This window comes from Pocillopora damicornis, chromosome 6 (assembly GCF_964200805.1).
Source record: "Pocillopora damicornis chromosome 6, jaPocDami1.2, whole genome shotgun sequence".
NCBI classification, from domain to species: Eukaryota; Metazoa; Cnidaria; class Anthozoa; order Scleractinia; family Pocilloporidae; genus Pocillopora; species Pocillopora damicornis.
Window position 1 is genome coordinate 23,981,245 of NC_142675.1, and position 22,615 is coordinate 24,003,859.

The following is a 22,615-nucleotide window of genomic DNA, read 5'->3' on the forward strand; positions in this document are numbered from 1 at the left end:
ATTCTTTGAGTGCCTGCAATTAAAAAAGTTTCCTTGAAACATCTGTCGGTGACATGACAAGGTGCTATTGATAAACGCTTTGCCTCAACTGGTTCGTAAATATTACTGCCTCCAAGAACCAACAGAACGTGCGGGTTGTCTCCTGCACTAAAATGTCGTGCAAGTGTTTTCTCTTTGTTTTAATCATCACACAGGTCAAAGTGGCTCATCCATCGAAAGATCAAAATGCTTCAATCGATGGTTGTGTGAGCTTCAACTGGATTGGGGATTTTTTTGCGAGACATAAGCAGTCTGAGTGGAAAGACACAGTGAATGAGATCATAGAAGACTGCCTTTCAAATTATTCAAAAGTCAATGAAACCACTGGTTGTAACGGTCCAATTGTAAATGTAACATTTCCACTCTTTTCTAGCTCTTCAAATGCTACACTCTTAGAAAGGGAGTTCTCTTCTGTATTGGTCATCAAAGAAGAATCGTTTACCACCGGCCGACAAATCGTTCACGCATTTGCACAAATATGGAAACTTCTTGTTCTTTGCATAATAGCTGCCATGCTGTCAGGAATTGTCATTTGGTTTTTGGTAGGTATTCCGAAGTCTTTTTGTATCCTTACAAAAGTTGATCGTCTGAATTATACGAATGGCAAAGGTTAGTGTTGAATCGACTCAACATTCATGGGGATATAAAGGATGGTTTTTTTTCTTTTTTCTGATACTGACAATGATTAGTACACCTTTCCATCTGAAACTTTATGATTGCACTGACAGCGGTATAATATTTCAGGGAGTTGAAAGAGAAATTGTAATCCACATGAACAAAATCTAATCTAATCTATTTGAATATGTTAACTGTCTTTGCTTCAAACTGGAAAGTTTGAAGGATGCGTCATGTCACTGACAGTTGTTAGATTCAAGCTTTGTTCAAAGATCTTCATCTCCGGAATCATTACGGACGAAAACTAAGAAATGTACCATAAAAGTGGCAGCGACGAAATAAAAGTCAATTGATTTGTATGAAAAAAGTTTTTCAGGCAAGTTTCCCATTTCTCGAAACGACTGGTATCCGTAAAGAGGAAAATAGCGACTTAATCTAAATAGTCCAAACGAAGCAAAGAAAAGACAAAAAATTGCTTCATGAGTTAATCATCATATCCTATACAAGTTCTTTGCGGCACCTGTCGCCTCACTTCAAAAACAGTTTTGGAACACAGACCAAAACTGACGACATTATCAACAGAATATCGACATATTTATATTCAAACCTCGTGTAATGCATAAAATTTCTGCGGAGATTTCATCGGCTCACTGAAGGTTGTTCATACTCTGTACTGCATTACTTTCATGCGTTGCTCACTTATTTCTCAGATTCATCAATTTGAAACAGGAATTTGTTCAGTTCGTAAAAGAAGACTTAAATAAGTATCGCGTGTCCTTTGAGAGCGTATTTCGATATTTGTCGCCACCTGCGCATAAAAGTTGTCACTGTTCTTTAGTTTCAACAACAATTAACCTTTTCACAGGATCACAGAGCAAATTCAGGTAATTTTCCAGACTCGTTTTGGAGAGGTGTTCAAGACGGATTGTGGTGGGCAGTGGTTACCATGACAACAGTCGGGTAAGAGACTGCAAACTTTAATTTTGCCATACAATGTAGCCGACTTATCATGACAACATTTTATAATTAACAAATTGATTATTACATGTACAGGTGTGTGAGCTCGAGATTTCTTTAATGTGATGGTCGATGATGACGAGGCCCGAGTAAACTATCACGGATTGAAATTAAGTGTGCATAGTCTAGTTATTTTAACATAAATAATGTATATAAAAAATAACACTCTATTTGTATTTTCTTTTTTCATCACTGACATGGTAGCTATGGTGACAAAGCTCCTAAATCATCGCTGGCTCGGATGTATGCTTCATTGTGGATGATCATCGGAATGCTGTTAATGTCAACCATTACAGCCCAAATCTCCTCGTCCATCACTGCTGATGGACTTCGTCCCCTTAATGATGTGTTTGGATCTAAGGTATGAAACAGCGTTTGATAATTTTTTTCATGACATTCAAATTTCGTGCGTCATGAGAGATGTTGGAATCTCATTCGCTAACGAAAGAACATTCATGGCCTATAGCAATCGACTTCCATACGTCTGTGATTTCGTCCTCAGACTGGCAAAGAAAATTTGTAGAACATTTTACATTCCATTTTACGATCGATATAATTCGCCATTATGGGTATTGTTGTTCTTTCAAGTCTAATTGTCATTATTATCACTATTCGTTTTCCTAGTTATTTTGTTATCAACTCTTTTTTGTTTCTCCATCTTGTCTAACCGACTTGAAATATAGAGGTGAAACTCTTAACTTCTTCTTCATCCCCCCTCCGGGCTCTCAACCCCTGATAGTATATTTACCGATACTCAATGGTGCATATCACATCGGTCTTTGAACCTTGGTTAGAAACACCAAGCGTTAGGAAAGTGATACTATGAATTAGTCTCGTAACCAGACCTTCCACAACCAACATACATTTCAGTTAAATTACACAGTAGGATCTGGTTACGAGATTAGCTATGAGTAACAGTTGCGTATTGACGGAATTCGTCGCAGGTTGGTATTCCCTTGGGAAGTAGAAAACTCTTTGAGAAATACAACCATGGAACCAACGTTACAGGTGCGTTGACTTCAAAACTCCAATTTTTTTTCTTGTGTTTCTTTGTTTATGTTGTTATTGTTGCCGCTTTTGGATTGGCCTAGTGGCACTCCACTGCTGCTTAATACAGTAAGAATCTCCTTTACCACCTCCCTTTAAGCGCTGCTTATTGCATTGCGTAAGCTCAGCGAACAGCTCATTAAAGGTCTCTTAATAATGATCATTCCTAGGTCAATCCTTGGATCAGGCACTTTAGGTCTGTGTGATTCTTTTTATTTTGAGATGCGTCCTTAGCTATTTCTCTCCATCACAATATTGTAACAACAAACAACATAGATCAGAAACCTTAAGTCCTACAAACGATTTGAGAAGTACTGAATCAGACGGAACCCAAACAAAGCAGACATCTAGGATATTAATTTTACCTCCGAGGGGAGGGGCAAGTATTGCTTTTTCTAAAAAAAAATCCGTAGGAGGGGGGTGGGAGGGGGTTGCAACATTTGTTGTGCATATGCTGGAGGGATTCGCTGGGTCATCCCCGCTAACGGGATGGCACGTGATAAGAGGACTGGTACTAGCAATCATCAGATGTAAGGTAATTAAATGATAAGGGTATGTTTTATATCAACAAAATACTTCTTTCACTCCGGTTGATTTCAAAACAGAATATCCCACAGAACGCGAACTCCTAAACGGCCTGATGGATGGTAGCGTGGATAAAATATGGCTGTTCGACTGTGGTACCAAGGAAATGAAAAAACAATTTTCTCGTTTGACGATAGTCGACGAATCGATAGAATATTTGAGCGTCAGGGTGGGTTTTGCGGCAAAAAAGGGATACGAAGATATTGAAAATTGTTTACAAGGGCGAGCTGAGGCATGGACGTACGGAGAAAGGGCAACAGAACAGATGGATGATTACGGCTATGACTATGAAGACGAGGATTGGCAGGTTTGTAAACAACTCAAATACGCTAAGTATTTTATGCTTCGATTGTGGTGATAGGCTAAAATTGCTTGGCGTATCGATTGTCGCGAGGATGAAGATTCTTGTAAATCGTCATGGTTGACTTGATTACGGAATCTCATTTCTAGGATGTCACATTTCCGGGTGATTAAATTCACCTGCGGTCGAGTGGTCTTCCCATTGCCCTGCGATTTTCTATGTTCATCAACACAGGCCGCCAATAAAGTTGACCCATATTAATATTTATCCTGTTCAGCTAGGGATCAGAAGAACAAAAACTTGTATTGTAAAAAGGGGATGAATGCATCAGGTACTCTTGATATGTTCGGCGTTGGAATCCAAGCCGACCAAGTAAGAGAGTTCCATCCCAGGCCGGTTTATTTACTGCGAATTTTCGATTTGTAACAATCAATTTTCAGGTAGAAAGGGAGACTTAACGAATTCAGAATAATAAACTTCTGTGAACTGAAATTGAGTTCACGTTGAGATGCCATACTCATAGCTGCATCTCGCTGTGAAGAAGTATAATATAAATTATGTTAGACGTAGAAATTCTGAAGATCGATAATTCAGATACCTTTGTGTATTCTTTTCTTCTCAGTTTTCCTGTTTTGAAAAGTACAGCCATGGAAAATACCGATATGATATGAAGCAAAGGTCATCCAAGGACGGAGTGGAACCCTTCAACTACATTTTACTGGCCTTTGCTGGTATTCTTGTCACCTTCCTGCTGATTGGTTCCCTGAGGAATACTTGCATAAAGAAGAGAACGACACCAGATGGTCTGTATCTTTCCACATTATTTTTGCATTTTATTTTCTTCTGATAGAGATTTTTTCCAAATATATACGAATACATATCAGAAGATGTTCAAGTAAGGAGCCTAAATTTTTCATATAAAGCGTATTTCAAAAGTAATCCATCTAAAGCAATTGTTATAAAAGAGGTAGCTAGTTTCTCCTGGACAAGAAATGACAGGCCAAAGAAGAATGCTGATGTTAGAAAGTTTTCGCTTTCAGTTTAGCGATGGCTTGCGAACATGCGGAAAATTTTCCCAAGTACAACGGAATTTGCTACTTACTTAACTGACCTCCTCTGTTGTTGTTGTCGTTTTTGTTGAATCAGTGGTACTTGTTACCATCATGTCACTTTTGTTCTAAATTCACCCAAATGACGGTACGGTTGCCAGAACCCCTTCATATCCTCCCCATTCTTCTCCAGGCCAATATCTCGTAGGCCAAAATTTACCATTATGCGAATACACTGGCCAGCAACATCTGCGGCCGCGTCACATCGAAAACTTGCCGAATTAAAACGCCGTTTCCCAAGGAGAACTAACAAATTGATGTTATGTTTGTATTTCAGACGTTGATATCGAAAAAGGAGCGTTTAACCCCAAACTGAGGGCGAGTGTCACTTGCGCAGTGCACATGAAGGAACTCTCGACACCATCGGTTAACTATTACTTAGAGAAGAACGTTCCTGATAATACAACGCATTAAGATCATTGCTCTCATCTGGTGCATTTGGGATTTAATCTATCAAAGTTTATGTGATTACCTTACATGCAATGTACGGTTCGCTTGATTTATACCAGAACACAGGAACGTTGTGTACGCGACGCTGAAGAGTCTCTCAGTTGAACCCGAGCAAGAGACTGACTGTCGTTAACTGGTTCACCGCCACTGCATGCATTCCAGTGACAATTTCCATCTCTTTCTCTCTGTTTTTTCCTTGCAAATTCCTCTGTGCATCTTTTTGGAGGGATTATTAAATAGGAGAAAATATTTTAACTTACCGCTAAAATGGCGTTCAAACGGCTTACTTTCAAAGGGTTTTTCTTTGTCGATAGTGTATAAACTTTCTTTCTGCTTATCACTTTTAACTTTCGTAGCTTTCGCTTTTAATCCGTGTGTAGCGTTACAAGATAACGTACAAAAAAAGGGAAATCGTAGTAACAATCACATTACAATCACGATCACAATCACGTTAAAAAACTGTTTTGCAAACCAAAACAGCTACATGAAGGCAAAACTCTCTCCAAAGCACGTGCAATCTCCTAAAGATTGTCACGTGACACACAACGTAACGTTAAACCGGAAATGAAACTAAAACGGAAATGAATCAGTATGCAAAACTTTTGGTGACCATTTTGGAGGAGAGAGTAATGTACCCTATGAGGTGCTGGAGGAAAAGGTGAAAGCGTTAGAACCAGAAATAGACTAGGGAGACAGCTCACCACAACAACATGATCTCGAGACCAAAGTTATGATAATCGTTACTTCTCAAGTGGAACTAAAGTTATGCAAAGCAGCATAGGGGCATTTTCCTGCAAAAGTGACAATGGAATTTGTTCGGCGCGTTCGGTACCATTTTGATATTTCAGCGGGTTTTCAACTGGGTGATCTACACCTTTTTGTAACATTTTCTGGAGAAGAATGAAAGAGTATGACAAGTTTACTAACATTTCTAATTTTTTGGATACTCGTGGTGTTTGCTGACTCTTCTGATGAGGATATTTTAGTGATCAAAGGGCAAACAGAACGCGAAAGAAGCCCGAAAACTTGAAGTATGAGATTTGATTTACTGAAGATCAAGATGTGCACATGAGACAACAAACATTGAAGGTTTGTCTTAAGACGTTGATGTTTTATTTTCGAGAATCACAAAGTTGTGTGTGGAAACGATCGTGAGATGTTTGATCTGATGAGAGCTATAAAACTTCCTAAGTGACTGATTTATGATTTAATTAATTGTCTGCCATAAAATTGGCACAGCCAAATGCCTGGCTTAAAAAAACTATGAATTTTCTCAAATAGGCATCCAAGTCGGTGCCCATTACTGCATAATACGCAATGTAAAAGTCCCCTTTTAACTTAAGTCTCATTTCTCTGAAATCTGTCAGGTGTAAATCTATTTTCATATAGAGATAAATAAATCTCTCTACATTAGTTTGATCTGATCTCATTTAGTCCTGTTCCTAAGAAAAGAAAAAGGCTTTTGGAAATGTTTTGTTTTTCATCCCTCACTGTTAATATCAGCCCTACTGGTTCTTTGTTGTTTGGCTTGTAATAAGAGTATTTTCAGACCATCAGATTGTCACAAAACTTGTGATTTAATAGGTTGGAGAATAAGGTTGCAAAGAGCGTATAAGATTTTGATGTGCAGTTGAAATGATAAATGAATATGATTTTTGATAGGAAATAATTGATTTATTTAAATATTCATATTACAACTGGAAGCCCAAACTTGCACTTGTTTTAAATTACAATTTCCCCACGTCATTGATCATATCTGATGATATTTCTGAGACTAGTGATTGAAAAGAGTTTTCCTTACTCCAATAAAATCCATAATCATTCCTACATTTCTAACAAGCTCTCCTTTGATGTAGCGAATTCTTGTACCAGCGTTGTCTTACTTGTCTTTACTCGACATTGACCTTCTTTGTTTCGGTAATCGGCCCCGCCGGTTGAGTTTCATGTCAAAAAAACTTTTTGAAACAAAACATAGACTTCTGTTAACTTTAATTTTTCGCTAAAATTGCAAGTACATGGCTAGCAGTACAGCTGAAGCGCTATAAAACGCTCACAGGAAAATGAGTACTTCAAATAATCAACGATAACTTGAGATAGCAATGACACAATAAAAGTATACTATCCACTAAGTTTGTGCTCTTCGACAGGCCTCTTGCATCCTTCACAAATAACACCTCCATCGATCGCTCAAAACAATCATAAAACAAAGACTCGAAGTCGATTAGATAATCTTTTGCTTTCTGAAAATCACTTCCTTACACACACCACACAACAATTTTAAGACTCTGACGCTTCCATCTAAGTTACAGAGGGAAAAATTTCAAGATAGTTTCTCTCAAATACTCGATCTACTATTTTTTCCAACGTATTTTCCGACGCAGGTCTATACCAGCAGTTTCTCGTATCAAGCAAAGATTTACAGAATATGCACAGACAAATTGCCTCCCTCTGCTTCTGAAGCCGAAAAAAGAGCAGACTACCGCTAGATACAATCGCAACCAATGTTCATACCCTATTTAAGGCCTCCAGAACAACAAGATAACTTGTTATACTCTCGTTCCCAGGGCCTTCCTTCTTCCCACCCCTCCCCTGGAGAGACATGCGACCAACACCGAGAGACTCTCCTTCTTTTTCCCTTGCCTCAGGTGGCGGGAAGAAAAGAGAACCTGGAAACTAGGGCTAAAGGTTAATACCGACACATACTCATGAAGATCCAATATGGAAATTCCTCCTTGGAATACACCAAAAACACCTAACAAAAGTTGAGTTCATTGATATTTTGATGCCATATGATCGTATTTATTTAAAAGCTTCTCCGGCATTCAGAAGTTTTCCCGCCACGATTCTTTGAGTACGCCGTACTGTTTTTGCTCTGACCTAATTGCACGGTACAATTAGGTCAGAGCAAGAACAGTTTCATTGGAACATCTGTTGGTGACATGACAAGGTTCTATCAATAAATGCTTGGCGTCAACTGGTCCTTAAAAATTCCGGCCTCCGGGAATCAACAGAACGTGCAGGCTATCTCCTGCACCAAAATGTCGTGCAAGTGTTTTCTCTTCTTTTTAATCATTTCACATGTCAAAGTGGCTCATCCGTCGAAGGACCAAAATGCTTCTATCGATGGTTGTGTGAGCTTCAACTGGATTGAGGATTTTTTTGCGAGACAAAGGCAATCTGAGTGGAACTACACAGTGAAAGATATCCTACAAGACTGCCTTTCAGATTATTCAAAAGTCAATGAAACAACTGGTTGTAACGGCCCAATTGTAAATGTAACATTTCCTCTCTTTTCTTGCCCTTCAAATTTTACACTTTTAGAGGCAGAGTTCTATCCTTTAGTGGCCATCAAAGAAGAATCGTTTTCCATCGGCCGTCAAATTCTTCACGCATTTAAACAAATATGGGAACTCATTGTTATTTGCATAACAGGAGCCATGCTGTCAGGAATCATCATCTGGTTCTTGGTAGGTATTCAGAACTCTCTTTTTCCTCAATTTATCCCATTAGAAAAGTTGATCATTCAAATGATGTATGTGACACAGGTTAGAGCTAAATCGACAATAAAAAAATCGAGAATTCTTTATCCGCATAATTTTTCTCTTTGTGATAATAATATACGTTATTTGTAATATGCAAGAAAATATTGATAACAGGTTCTTAATGGGGGTAATCGTTAGATGTGAAACGACTAATTGGCCGTAAAAATTAACAAATTATAACCGTTAGTCGTAACAAAAGTTAACCGTAAACATTTTGCCTTTCTAGAAAGTGTCATTTTGTGTCATTTTGCGTTAGCCTGTTGCCGTAAAAAAGGGAAAATTTAACCGTTAATTGTAAAAACTATCACCCATTGCCACCCTCTGATAATCATTTTTTGCCGTTTGGTCTTAAACTTTTAATATTTCAGTGAGCTGTTCGCCAAATTGTGATTGATCCACATGAATAAAAAGTAACCGAATGGATTTTACATCGGTTTTCTAAAGTTATTTCTGAATACGTTAATTGCTTTTGCCCAAGACTAAAATTTTCATTTTGATCCAAACTCTGTTCACGGATTTTCTCAAGTCATTTCCGAATCCATGAAAAGCTAAACTCAGATGAAGAATTAAAATGATGGAGAATTGTTTATAAGTCAAAAGATGCAGATGAAGTCAAAAGATGAGTACGAATAAGTCAAAATATGAGTTTGCCAAAAAGGTCAACGTTTTCAAGCTGGTATTGACATTTCCCAAACCTAACGGTGTAAAGTAGAAAACAGACGACTCATACGACTGCATCGAGAAAAGGTTAGATTGATAGTTAATGATCTAAAACAAAGCAAAATTTTTTTTAAAAAATGTTTCCGACATTAAAGTAAACATTGGAGACAACTCAACATGACTATGAGTCAATTATCATATCTTTTAATACTTCTTTAAGACCAAAAATGGCTATATCATCAGCAGATGTTTCTCTCCTCTTTAATATTCAAACCTCCTGAAGGCAAACTTCTGAGATCTCATCGTCTAGCATGAATGTGTTTAATGCTTTATAACGCACGATTTTGATACGTTGGTTACTCATTTCTCAGTGTGAATAACTTGATACGGTTTTTTCTTTCGAAAAAGAAGACTGACACGAATATCGTTTGTCCTGCGAAAGCGTATTTGGATCTCCTGCGTTGCTATTTGCACATAGAAAATGTAAGTGTTCTTTACTTTTAACAACTAAATATTCTTTCCGCCACAGGATCACAGAGCAAATGCAGGTCATTTTCCAGACTCGTTTTGGAGAGGCGTTCAAGACGGATGGTGGTGGGCAGTGGTTACTATGACAACAGTGGGGTTAGAAACTGCAAGCTAAATAATAATCTGTCTTGTCATCTAACACAGCCAATTAAACTCATACCCAGTTTCCACACGACCCCAAAAGTGACGGGTATTCGGTCAATTAGCAACCATATCAAACTCGCCATCACTGAGAGTCAAATCGCCAATCCCCCCTTTCGCTGTTCACAAACTGATCACAAAACGTAATATCAACATGTTTTATTTCATTTCACGGTTAAAGTTCCACCTCTGAGTCCCTATGGCGATTTGAGTCCCTTTTTGACGAATTGACCGTCAACCAAGTGATGTGATCACGATAAAGCCTTATAATGTTAATTGTTCTTAAGTAATTACGGAAAACCCCTCGGAAAAAAGATCCACGTTTAATCTGCCAAAACAACCTCAACACGGTAATACAGCTAATAATAAAACGTCGTAAAAAGTCCTCAAAAAGACGGCTCTCAAAGAACTAAACTCGCGCACGCGATAATTGTTAACGTCACTTTGCTTACAAGCCTACAAATTGAAGATATCTCTGAGCCCGCGCGCCACGCGAGTTCGGTTACTGTCTCTTTAACAATACTTTAAGTTTGTATTTTTTATCAGGATAATTTGGTATTATCACTGACTGAGTTGATAATGTAAATTTGTCATCGTAAAGAGTTCAAAGGCTAGACTTTAGCTTTAAACTATTTACGGTGGCCAATTTACGTAATCAATTCAGTTGATAATACCAAATCACCCTGCTATACTCTCCCACCGACGCAGCACTACAGTTTCTTTAGAAACTTATCCGCTTAAGTCATTTGTATTTTTTATCACTGACATGGTAGCTATGGCGACAAAGCTCCTAAATCATCGCTGGCTCGGGTGTATGCTTCACTGTGGATGATCATCGGAATGCTGTTGATGTCAACCATTACAGCCCAGATTTCCTCGTCCATCACTGCTGATGGACTTCGACCCCTTAATGATGTGTTTGGATCTAAGGTATGAAACAACATTTGAATGAAGAACATTTATTGCCTATGGAGCCTAATTCTCAATTGTTTTTACCTTCCTCTTGTCGTGACAGAAATTTGGAGAACATCTCATGTTCCATTTCATGATCGATCTGGTTTGTGACTGCCTGTGTTATTTTCAAGCTTAATGGTCACAATTTTCCAATTCAGAATACTAAGTTGAATTTAGAAGAAATTCTTCGTATTTTACTTGCCTCATTAGTTCAGTGTCGAAATTTTTCATATTTCATGGTATTTACGAAGGGAACTACGTCATAATTTGTACATCCTTAGACATTGCCTTCATTAGTATTCAAGTCTTTCATTTACGATCTGTTTCAATCCTCTAAGTCCTTGCATCGATGTTCCTTCTTGGATTACTATCACTTCTCTCTCGTTTCTATATCTTGCCGAACTGTCAGCAGACTCAAAAATAAAGCTATAAAGGTCTGGTAAATTCTCGTCTACTCCAAACCAAATGTTTAAATCGCGCCTATTGTATCAATCTCCAAAGCCTCAATTAGAAAATGGAATTGCTTGCAATAGCCCATTTCACAGTTATTTGTGCTTAGTCGCCAAGCCTTTGATTTTGAGTGAAGCTGAAGGTGACCTTGTTGTGATAGAGATCATTATCTGGTTAGCAGGATAATAAAGAAATTTTCATTTGAAAAGCAACAAACTTTGTATCATAACAAGGTCACCCTTAGCCTTACTCCTGTTCAAAGGCTTGGCATTCAAGCACGCAACTGTAAACACAGTTGACTATTTGATACCGTGAAGAGCTAATGCATCTTGACTGAATTTATTACAGGTTGGTGTTCCCTTGGGAAGCAAAAAGCCTATGGAGAATGAGCTCCGTGGAACCAAAGTGAAAGGTGTTTCAACTTCAACACTCTTTTTCCCCCGTGATCCTTTCATGTTTTCTATATTTATAGTTGTTGCTCACCGATTGTTTACGTGGTGCCGTGCGGCTGAGCGATACACTAAAAGCACCATTCCCCTCGGGGCGCGGCCGAAGAGCGGCTTTTTGATCTCTGCGAATCAGCCTTTCTCCTTTTCAAAACTAGCCGCCGTTTTACGCACCCTCAAAAGACACTCTCTGAGATCTTTCAATAATAGGTATATTCAAGACTAAGGACATTTAGTGGGGGTGGGGGGGTGGGGGTGGGGGGGTGGGGGTGGGGGGTGGGGGGTGGGGGTGGGGGGTGGGGGGGTGGGGGTGGGGGTGGGGGGTGGGGGGTGGGGGTGGGGGTGGGGGTGGGGGGGTGGGGGGTGGGGGGTGGGGGTGGGGGGGTGGTGTGGGGGGATTTTAAAAAGATCGGTTGTGCAAATCCCCGGAGGTTTCCCGGGGTTATTCTTGTGCTGATTAGAGGACCAGAACTAGCAATTACCAATAAATAATTTAACTTTTTGAGTACATTTGAAATCAGCAAGAATACACATTTTTTCCCCTGGTTGAATTTCTTGCAGAATATCGCACAGAACGCCAACTCCTTAACGGCTTGATTGATGGTAGTGTGGATACAATATTGCTGTTCGACTGTGACACCGAGGAAATGAAAAAACCGTTTCCTCGTTTAACGATAGTTGACGAATTGGAAGACTCTTTGAGCGTGAGAGTGGGTTTCGCGGTGGAAGAAGGAAACGAAAACCTTGAAGCTTGTTTACAACGGCGAACTAAATCATTAAAGAGCGAGGCCGAATCTTCAGCAGAACAGATAGATGATGATGACGATGAAGACGACGATTGGCAGGTTTTTAAACAATTGAAATGCGCTGAGTGATTCTATATTTCGATCGCGGAGATCTGCTCAAATGGCTTGGTATATCTATTAAAGTAGGAATCGAGAATCTCGTCGATCGCCACGATGGACTTGGTTAAGTGGAACTCGATCTCCGACTTGTCAGAAATTCGAGTGATTAAATTCACTGGCATTCGCGCCCGGTCGGATTTGGGGGGGGGGGGGGGGGGTACTTGGGTCAAAGTTGTTAGGTATTTGCTACTGGCCTCTCGGAACCCCCACCCCATTGTAGTCTACTTTTTTCGGCCAATTATGGACCCTTCCTTAGTTAGTAATAGTTATACGGTAACAACTTTTTAGCCATTAATATTCCCATTTTTAAATCTTCTTACCCTTTTTTAAAATTTTCTTACCCCAAGAATCCCGAAAATGTGCGACCCTATCCTAGAAACTCTCGTCACAATACAAACCCATTTAGTCATACCAGTCGTGAAAATGAGACCTCATCCAGCGCCCCTTCCCCTCCTGTGCATTGGCGCAGTCTTTTCTTTACCACGCAATTTTCTACGTTCATCGATACAAATCCCCAACAAAGCTAACCAATTAGATAGTCCCTATCAGTATGTATACTCAATTCAGCTTAAGGCCAGAAGACCAAAATTGTACTGAAAACAAAAAAGCATGCTTTAGATGCTTCGCATGAAAAACTTTTGGCGCGGACGGCGCCTTAAATCCAAGCGGGTCCCGTATCAAAATTCTCGGACGAGCGGTGAGGAAGCTGAACTGATCAAATTTCAAATAGGCATTCTTTTCAAGCTAGACGCCGAAAATTTCATCGCTTATTTCAAGGAATTGATCGACGAATAAGGGCAGGGAGGTGGGGTCAGCTTTAGTGAACATAGTGTTCGCGATGAGTGGCAAGAGGTTTGCTGTCTCGTACAATTTTGAAATCAGGTACGATTTGGATCAATCAGTTAGGTATATCTGTACATTTTTCAGCTGTTCTGTTTAGAAGAGTACAGCCATGGAAAATACCGACATGACATGAAACAAGGCTCATCCGATGACCGAGTGAAAACCCACCACTTCATTTTGATGAGCTCTGCTGGCATTTTCGTCATCTTCCTGTTGACTGGTTTCCTGAGGAATGCGTGCAGGAAGAGGAAACCGACAACAGATGGTCTGTACCGGTCCACACTATTTCTTTTTCTGTTGAGATTCTTATAGCCGAGGTTTTCCCCATACTAAAAGGAATACCGTATCAAAAGATGTTCAAATTAAGGGACTGAACATTTTTATTGAGAGCTTATTTCAACAGTAATCCATAGATCTAAAGCTATTTTCATACGATAGGTTGCTGGATTTCTCGACAAAATAACGACAGGACAAGGAAAACTGCTGATGATTTGTATTTGCGCGTTCAGTTTACTGATGGCTTGCAAACAAACACAGAGAAGTTTCTCAGGTTCACAAAAAATTCCAATATTTCGCTGCAATTTTCTGCTTACTCCATCGGCTGCCTGTACGTGAGAAGGACTGTTGTCTGAACATGCATCAGTGGTGATTAAAAATTCCCCTGACGGGGCCAAAATTTACCATTATGTGAATACATTTGCCAACAACACCTGTGGGCGTGTGACGTCCTCAGCTCACCCAATTTAAACGCTAGTCCCAAGTAGAACTAACAGATCGTTGTTGTATTTCTATTTCAGATGTTGATATTGAGAAAGGAGTGTCTCACACCAAACTGAGAGCGAGTATTACTGACGCAGTGCCTATGAAGGAACTCTTAACACGGATACTTCACCATGACACAGAGCAGAACACTATTGAAAATATTACCAATTAGAATCTTTGTTCCCTCTGGTGAAATGCAGATTTCTTTCTTTTTGCACGCTTTAAAAGTAAGTCGTGGCTAACGAACTTAAATGTAACTTGCGCGTTAAGAACACGACCTCAGTTGGACGAGTCAATTACAACTCTTTGTTTGACAATAATTCACAATTTAAAGCTTAAATCTGTTTTATAGATGTTTTTTAATACAATATTTGTTGAGAGCCATTAGTGTACTAGTACACTCTGTTATATGCACCTTCGATAAATAAAGTTCATTGATTAATTCAAAACTAAAAGATCGAAGGCCAAATGTTTCCTGTATAGAATTGAAATAGTTCATTGAGTCGACCCAATAATGAAGGTTGACAAATTTAAACAGTTTAACATACACTTTAATAGAACGAAAGAAAAAAATAAATTATACCTATTCATGGGTTATCTTCAGAACATAAAAAGTTGGACGTTTGAAGTTAAGTCATTTTCCAGTCGACTTTCCCATGTTAAACAACTCTAACGTAATTCTTGGGTCGACCCAAATAAGATATGAAAACCGTCAAAGATTTAAATGTCGATCTTTTCATGTGAGTAATAGAAGGGATTGGGTTCAGTACCTTTCAGATCATTGCCATTTCACCGCTTGAAATGGGTTTACGACATTTGAAGTTGTACATACGACTGCAATACAATTCATAAAAGACACTCATTATCAAGACCTAAAATGGAAATGCCCCACTATGATATGGAAATGCCCCCCGGGAGTTTCTGACACAATATTAATATTTTGTTACCATATTGTCATATTCATCCGAAAGTTTCTCATTCTGAAGGTTTCCCGCCACGATTCTTTGAGTGCCTGCAATTAAAAAAAGTTTCCTTGAAACATCTGTCTTTGACATGACAAGGTGCTATTGATAAACGCTTTGCCTCAACTGGTTCGTAAATATTACTGCCTCCAAGAACCAACAGAACGTGCGGGTTGTCTCCTGCACTAAAATGTCGTGCAAGTGTTTTCTCTTCGTTTTAATCATCACACAGGTCAAAGTGGCTCATCCATCGAAAGATCAAAATGCTTCAATCGATGGTTGTGTGAGCTTCAACTGGATTGGGGATTTTTTTGCGAGACATAAGCAGTCTGAGTGGAACGACACAGCGAATGAGATCATAGAAGACTGCTTTTCAAATTATTCAAAAGTCAATGAAACCACTGGTTGTAACGGTCCAATTGTAAATGTAACATTTCCACTCTTTTCTTGCTCTTCAAATGCTACACTCTTAGAAAGGGAGTTCTCTTCTGTATTGGTCATCAAAGAAGAATCGTTTACCACCGGCCGACAAATCGTTCACGCATTTGCACAAATATGGGAACTTCTTGTTCTTTGCATAATAGCTGCCATGCTGTCAGGAATTGTCATTTGGTTTTTGGTAGGTATTCCGAAGTCTTTTTGTATCCTTACAAAAGTTGATCGTCTGAATTATACGAATGGCAAAGGTTGGTGTTGAATCGACTCAACATTCATGGGGATATTAAGGATGGTTTTTTTTCTTTTTTCTGATACTGACAATGATTAGTATAGCTTTCTATCTGAAACTTTATGATTGCACTGACAGCGGTATAATATTTCAGGGAGTTGAAAGAGAAATTGTAATCCACATGAACAAAATCTAATCTAATCTATTTGAATATGTTAACTGTCTTTGCTTCAAACTGGAAAGTTTGAAGGATGCGTCATGTCACTGACAGTTGTTAAATTCAAGCTTTGTTCAAAGATTTTCATCTCCGGAATCATTACGGAGGAAAACTAAGAAATGTACCATAAAAGTGGCAGCGACGAAATAAAAGTCAATTGATATGTATGAAAAAAGTTTAACAGGCAAGTTTCCCATTTCTCGAAACGACTGGAATCAGTAAAGAGGAAAATAGCGACTTAATCTAAATAGTCCAAACGAAGCAAAGAAAAAACAAAAAATTGCTTCATGAGTTAATCATCATATCCTATACAAGTTCTTTACGGCACCTGTCGCCTCACTTCAAAAACAGTTTTGGAACACAGACCAAAACTGACGACATTATCAACAGAATATCGACATATTTATATTCAAACCTCGTGTAATGCATAAAATTTCTGCGGAGATTTCATCGGCTCACTGAAGGTTGTTCATACTCTGTACTGCATTACTTTCATGCGTTGCTCACTTATTTCTCAGATTCATCAATTTGAAACAGGAATTTGTTCAGTTCGTAAAAGAAGACTTAAATAAGTATCGCGTGTCCTTTGAGAGCGTATTTCGATCTTTGTCGCCACCTGCGCATAACAGTTGTCACTGTTCTTTAGTTTCAAAAACAATTAACCTTTTCACAGGATCACAGAGCAAATTCAGGTCATTTTCCAGACTCGTTTTGGAGAGGTGTTCAAGACGGATTGTGGTGGGCAGTGGTTACCATGACAACAGTCGGGTAAGAGACTGCAAACTTTAATTTTGCACGATACTCTCTCTTGCCATACAATGTAGCCGACTTATCATGACAACATTTTATAATTAACAAATTGATTATTACATGTACAGGTGTGTGAGCTCGAGATTTCTTTAATGTGATGGTCGATGATGGCGAGGCCCGAGTAAACTATCACGGATTGAAATTAAGTGTGCATAGTCTACTTATTTTAACATAAATAATGTATATGAAAAATAACACTCTGTTTGTATTTTTTTTTTCATCACTGACATGGTAGCTATGGTGACAAAGCTCCTAAATCATCGCTGGCTCGGATGTATGCTTCATTGTGGATGATCATCGGAATGCTGTTGATGTCAACCGTTACAGCCCAAATCTCCTCGTCCATCACTGCTGATGGACTTCGTCCCCTTAATGATGTGTTTGGATCTAAGGTATGAAACAGCGTTTGATAATTTTTTTCATGACATTCAAATTTCGTGCGTCATGAGAGATGTTGGAATCTCATTCGCTAACGAAAGAACATTCATGGCCTATAGCAATCGACTTCCATACGTCTGTGATTTCGTCTTCAGACTGGCAAAGAAAATTTGTAGAACATTTTACATTCCATTTTACGATCGATATAATTCGCCATTATGGGTGTTGTTGTTCTTTCAAGTCTAATTGTCATTATTATCACTATTCGTTCTCCTAGTTATTTTGTTATCAGCTCTTTTGTATTTTCCCATCTTGTCTAACCGACTTGAAATATAGAGGTGAAACTCTTAACTTCTTCTTCATCCCCCCTCCGGGCTCTCAACCCCTGATAGTATATTTACCGATATTCAATGGTGCATATCACATCGGTCTTTGAACCTTGGTTAGAAACACCAAGCGCTAGGAAAGTGGTATTATGAATTAGTCTCGTAACCAGACCTTCCACAACCAACATACATTTCAATTAAATTACACAGTAGGATCTGGTTACGAGATTAGCTGTGAGTAATAGTTGCGTATTGACGGAATTCGTCACATGTTGGTATTCCCTTGGGAAGTAGAAAACTCTTTGAGAAATACAACCATGGAACCAACGTCACAGGTGCGTTGACTTCAAAACTCCATTTTTTTCTTGTGTTTCTTTGTTTATGTTGTTATTGTTGCCGTTTTTGGATTGGCCTAGTGGCACTCCACTGCTGCTTAATACAGTAAGAATCTCCTTTCCTACCTCCCTTTAAGCGCTACTTATTGCATTGCGTAAGCTCAGCGGACAGCTCATTAAAGGTCTCTTAATAATGATCATTCCTAGGTCAATCCTTGGATCAGGCACTTTAAGTCTGTGTGATTCTTTTTATTTTGAGATGCGTCCTTAGCTATTTCTCTCCATCACAATATTGTAGCAACAGACAATGTACATCAGAAACCTTAAGTCCTACAAACGATTTGAGAAGTACTGAATCAGACGGACCCCAAACAAAGCAGACACCAAGGATATTAATTTTACCCCCAAGGGGAGGGACAAATGTAGCTTCTTCTTCTTTATCCATAAGGGGGTAGGAGGGGATGGGGGGTTGCAAACATCGTTGTGCATATGCTAGAGGGATGGCACGTGATAAAAGGACTGGTACTAGCAATTATCAGATGTAAGGTTATTTAATGATAAGGTTATGTTTTATCAACAAAAATACTTCTTTCATTCCGACTGATTTCAAAACAGAATATCCCACAGAACGCAAACTCCTAAACGGACTGATGGATGGTAGCGTGGATAAAATATGGCTGTTCGACTGTGGTACCAAGGAAATGAAAAAACAATTTTCTCGTTTGACGATAGTCGACGAATCGATAGAATATTTGAGCGTCAGGGTGGGTTTTGCGGCAAAAAAGGGATACGAAGATATTGAAAATTGTTTACAAGGGCGAGCTGAGGCATGGACGTACGGAGAAAGGGCAACAGAACAGATGGATGATTACGGCTATGACTATGAAGACGAGGATTGGCAGGTTTGTAAACAACTCAAATACGCTAAGTATTTTATGCTTCGATCGTGGTGATAGGCTAAAATTGCTTGGCGTATCCATTGTTGCGAGGATGAAGATTCTTGTAAATCGTCATGGTTGACTTGATTACGGAATCTCATTTCTAGAATGTCACATTTCCGGGTGATTAAATTCACCTGCGGTCGAGTGGTCTTCCCATTGCCCAGGCCGCCAATAAAGTTAACCCATCATGTAACCCGTATTAATATTTATCCTGTTCAGCTAGGGATCAGAAGAACAAAAACTTGTATTGTAAAAAGGGGATGAGTCATCAGGTACTCTTGATATGTGCGGCGTTAGAATCCAAGCCGACCGAGTAAGAGAGTTCCATCCCAGGCCGGTTTATTTACTGCGAATTTTCGATTTGTAACAATCAATTTTCAGGTAGAAAGGGAGACTTAACGAATTCAGAATAATAAACTTCTGTGAACTGAAATTGAGTTCACGTTGAGATGCCATACTCATAGCTGCATCTCGCTGTGAAGAAGTATAATATAAATTATGTTAGACGTAGAAATTCTGAAGATCGATAATTCAGATACCTTTGTGTATTCTTTTCTTCTCAGTTTTCCAGTTTTGAAAAGTACAGCCATGGATAATACCGATATGATATGAAGCAAAGGTCATCCAAGGACGGAGTGGAACCCTTCCACTACATTTTACTGGCCTTTGCTGGTATTCTTGTCACCTTCCTGCTGATTGGTTCCCTGAGGAATACTTGCATAAAGAAGAGAACGACACCAGATGGTCTGTATCTTTCCACATTATTTTTGCATTTTATTTTCTTCTGATAGAGATTTTTTCCATATATATACGAATACATATCAGAAGATGTTCAGGTAAGGAGCCTAAATTTTTCATATAAAGCGTATTTCAAAAGTAATCCATCTAAAGCAATTGTTATAAAAGAGGTAACTGGTTTCTCCTGGACAAGAAATGACAGGCCAAAGAAGAATGCTGATGTTAGAAAGTTTTCGCTTTCAGTTTAGCGATGGCTTGCGAACATGCGGAAAATTTTCCCAAGTACAACGGAATTTGCTACTTACTTAACTGACCTCCTCTGTTGTTGTTGTCGTTTTTGTTGAATCAGTGGTACTTGTTACCATCATGTCACTTTTGTTCTAAATTCACCCAAATGACGGTACGGTTGCCAGAACCCCTTCATATCCTCCCCATTCTTCTCCAGGCCAATATCTCGTAGACCAAAATTTACCATTATGCGAATACACTGGCCAGCAACATCTGCCGCCGCGTCACATCGAAAACTTGCCGAATTAAAATGCCGTTTCCCAAGGAGAACTAACAAATTGATGTTATGTTTGTATTGCAGACGTTGATATCGAAAAAGGAGCGTTTAACCCCAAACTGAAGGCGAGTGTCACTTGCGCAGTGTACATGAAGGAACTCTCGACACCATCGGTTAACTATTACTTAGAGAAGTACGCTCCTGATAATACAACGCATTAAGATCATTGCTCTCATCTGGTGCATTTGGGATTTAATCTATCAAAGTTTATGTGATTACCTTACATGCAATGTACAGTTCGCTTGATTTATACCAGAACACAGGAACGTTGTGTACGCGACGCTGAAGAGTCTCTCAGTTGAACCCGAGCAGGAGACTGACTGTCGTTAACTGGTTCACCGCCACTGCATGCATTCCAGTGACAATTTCCATCTCTTTCTCTCTGTTTTTTCCTTGCAGATTCCTCTGTGCATCTTTTTGGAGGGATTATTAAATAGGAGAAAATATTTTAACTTACCGCTAAAATGGCGTTCAAACGGCTTACTTTCAAAGGGTTTTTCTTTGTCGATAGTGTATAAACTTTCTTTCTGCTTATCACTTTTAACTTTCGTAGCTTTCGCTTTTAATCCGTGTGTAGCGTTACAAGATAACGTACAAAAAAAGGGAAATCGTAGTAACAATCACATTACAATCACGATCACAATCACGTTAAAAAACTGTTTTGCAAACCAAAACAGCTACATGAAGGCAAAACTCTCTCCAAAGCACGCGCAATCTCCTAAAGATTGTCACTTGACACACAACGAAACGTTAAACCGGAAATGAAACTGAACGGAAATGAATCGGTAGGCAAAACTTTTGGTGACCATTTTGGAGGAGAGAGTAATGTACCATATGAGGTGCTGGAGGAAAAGGTGAAAGCGTTAGAACCAGAAATAGACTAGGGAGACAGCTCGCCACAACAACATGATCTCGAGACCAAAGTTATGATAATCGTTACTTCTCAAGTGGAACTAAAGTTATGCATAGCAGCATAGGGGCATTTTCCTGCAAACGTGACAATGGAATTTGTTCGGCGCGTTCGGTATCATTTTGATATTTTAGCGTGCTTACGCGGGTTTTCAACTGGGTGATGATCTACACCTTTTTGTAATATTTTCTGGAGAAGAATGAAAGAGTATGACAAGTTTACTAACATTTCTAACTCTTTGGATACTCGTGGTGTTTGCTGACTCTTCGGATGAGGATATTTTAGTGATCAAAGGGCAAACAGAACACGAAAGAAGCCCGAAAACTTGAAGTATGAGATTCGATTTACTGAAGATCAAGATGTACACATGAGAAAACAAACATTGAAGGTTTGTCTTAAAAGACGTTGATGTTTTTTTTTCGAGAATCACAAAGTTGTGTGTGGAAACGATCGTGAGATGTTTGATCTGATGAGAGCTATAAAAATTCCTAAGTGACTGATGTATGATTTAATTAATTGTCTGCCATAAAATTGGCACAGCCAAATGCCTGGCTTAAAAAAACTATGAATTTTCTCAAATAGGCATCCAAGTCGGTGCCCATTACTGCATAATACGCAATGTAAAAGTCACCTTTTAACTTAAGTCTCATTTCTCTGAAATCTGTTGGGTGTAAATCTATTTTCATATAGAGATAAATAAATCTCTCTACATTAGTTTGATCTGATCTCATTTAGTCTTGTTCCTAAGAAAAAAAAAAGGCTTTTGGAAATGTTTTGTTTTTCATCCCTCACTGTTAATATCAGCCCTACTGGTTCTTTGTTGTTTGGCTTGTAATAAGAGTATTTTCAGACCATCAGATTGTCACAAAACTTGCGATTTAATAGGTTGGAGAATAAGGTTGCAAAGAGCGTATAAGATTTTGATGTGCAGTTGAAATGATAAATGAGTATGATTTTTGATAGGAAATAATTTATTTATTCAAATATTCATATTACAACTGGAAGCCCAAACTAGCACTTGTTTTAAATTACAATTTCCCCACATCATTGATCATATCTGATGATATTTCTGAGACTAGTGATTGAAAAGAGTTTTCCTTACTCCAATAAAATCCATAATCATTCCTACATTTCTAACAAGCTCTCCTTTGATGTAACGAATTCTTGTACCAGCGTTGTCTTACTTGTCTTTACTCGAATTGACCTTCTTTGTTTCGGTAATCGGCCCCGCCGGTTGAGTTTCATGTCAAAAAAACTTTTTGAAACAAAACATAGACTTCTGTAAACTTTAATTTTTCGCTAAAATTGCAAGTACATGGCTAGCAGTACAGCTGAAGCGCTATAAAACGCTCAGGAAAATGAGTACTTCAAA

At 38.8% G+C, this 22,615-nt stretch overlaps 4 protein-coding genes across 4 annotated transcripts; all 4 read left to right on the forward strand.

Moving 5' to 3' along the window:
- The first annotated feature begins 83 nt into the window (after positions 1-83).
- On the forward strand, positions 84-6,578 carry LOC149044563 (uncharacterized). Its single transcript, XM_089209625.1, has 7 exons — positions 84-581; positions 1,520-1,614; positions 1,876-2,032; positions 2,616-2,679; positions 3,324-3,610; positions 4,227-4,407; positions 4,991-6,578. The coding sequence occupies exons 1-7, from the start codon at positions 153-155 to the stop codon at positions 5,125-5,127; spliced, it is 1,350 nt and encodes a 449-aa protein (XP_089065751.1). The 5' UTR covers positions 84-152; the 3' UTR covers positions 5,128-6,578.
- A 1,455-nt stretch (positions 6,579-8,033) lies between these two features.
- LOC149044564 (uncharacterized) lies at positions 8,034-15,008 on the forward strand. The gene is made up of 7 exons (XM_089209627.1): positions 8,034-8,630; positions 9,895-9,989; positions 10,808-10,964; positions 11,787-11,850; positions 12,446-12,729; positions 13,717-13,897; positions 14,430-15,008. The coding sequence occupies exons 1-7, from the start codon at positions 8,124-8,126 to the stop codon at positions 14,564-14,566; spliced, it is 1,425 nt and encodes a 474-aa protein (XP_089065753.1). The 5' UTR covers positions 8,034-8,123; the 3' UTR covers positions 14,567-15,008.
- A 469-nt stretch (positions 15,009-15,477) lies between these two features.
- On the forward strand, positions 15,478-17,582 carry LOC149044565 (uncharacterized). The gene is made up of 3 exons (XM_089209635.1): positions 15,478-15,975; positions 16,914-17,008; positions 17,286-17,582. The coding sequence occupies exons 1-3, from the start codon at positions 15,547-15,549 to the stop codon at positions 17,446-17,448; spliced, it is 687 nt and encodes a 228-aa protein (XP_089065761.1). The 5' UTR covers positions 15,478-15,546; the 3' UTR covers positions 17,449-17,582.
- Positions 17,583-18,567: 985 nt separating this feature from the next.
- LOC149044566 (uncharacterized) lies at positions 18,568-21,959 on the forward strand. Its single transcript, XM_089209641.1, has 3 exons — positions 18,568-18,991; positions 19,594-19,774; positions 20,358-21,959. Exons 1-2 carry the CDS (start codon positions 18,644-18,646, stop codon positions 19,624-19,626), a joined length of 381 nt encoding a protein of 126 aa, XP_089065767.1. The 5' UTR covers positions 18,568-18,643; the 3' UTR covers positions 19,627-19,774; positions 20,358-21,959.
- Positions 21,960-22,615: the final 656 nt, after the last annotated feature.

What these genes read in the sequence shown, in the direction of transcription:
- LOC149044564 (XM_089209627.1), top strand. Translation starts at nt 8,124, where the DNA reads ATGCTTGGCGTCAACTGGTCCTTAAAAATTCCGGCCTCCGGGAATCAA. An exon ending in CCGTGGAACCAAAGTGAAAG is followed by an intron (nt 11,851 to 12,445) that starts GTGTTTCAACTT and finishes AATTTCTTGCAG; the next exon opens with AATATCGCACAGAACGCCAA. An exon ending in GAGGAAACCGACAACAGATG is followed by an intron (nt 13,898 to 14,429) that starts GTCTGTACCGGT and finishes TTTCTATTTCAG; the next exon opens with ATGTTGATATTGAGAAAGGA.
- LOC149044563 (XM_089209625.1), top strand. Translation starts at nt 153, where the DNA reads ATGTCGTGCAAGTGTTTTCTCTTTGTTTTAATCATCACACAGGTCAAA. An exon ending in ATGATGTGTTTGGATCTAAG is followed by an intron (nt 2,033 to 2,615) that starts GTATGAAACAGC and finishes AATTCGTCGCAG; the next exon opens with GTTGGTATTCCCTTGGGAAG. An exon ending in ATGAAGACGAGGATTGGCAG is followed by an intron (nt 3,611 to 4,226) that starts GTTTGTAAACAA and finishes TTTTCTTCTCAG; the next exon opens with TTTTCCTGTTTTGAAAAGTA.
- LOC149044566 (XM_089209641.1), top strand. Translation starts at nt 18,644, where the DNA reads ATGATAAGGTTATGTTTTATCAACAAAAATACTTCTTTCATTCCGACT. An exon ending in ATGAAGACGAGGATTGGCAG is followed by an intron (nt 18,992 to 19,593) that starts GTTTGTAAACAA and finishes TTTTCTTCTCAG; the next exon opens with TTTTCCAGTTTTGAAAAGTA.
- LOC149044565 (XM_089209635.1), top strand. Translation starts at nt 15,547, where the DNA reads ATGTCGTGCAAGTGTTTTCTCTTCGTTTTAATCATCACACAGGTCAAA. An exon ending in GAATTGTCATTTGGTTTTTG is followed by an intron (nt 15,976 to 16,913) that starts GTAGGTATTCCG and finishes ACCTTTTCACAG; the next exon opens with GATCACAGAGCAAATTCAGG. An exon ending in GTTACCATGACAACAGTCGG is followed by an intron (nt 17,009 to 17,285) that starts GTAAGAGACTGC and finishes CTGACATGGTAG; the next exon opens with CTATGGTGACAAAGCTCCTA.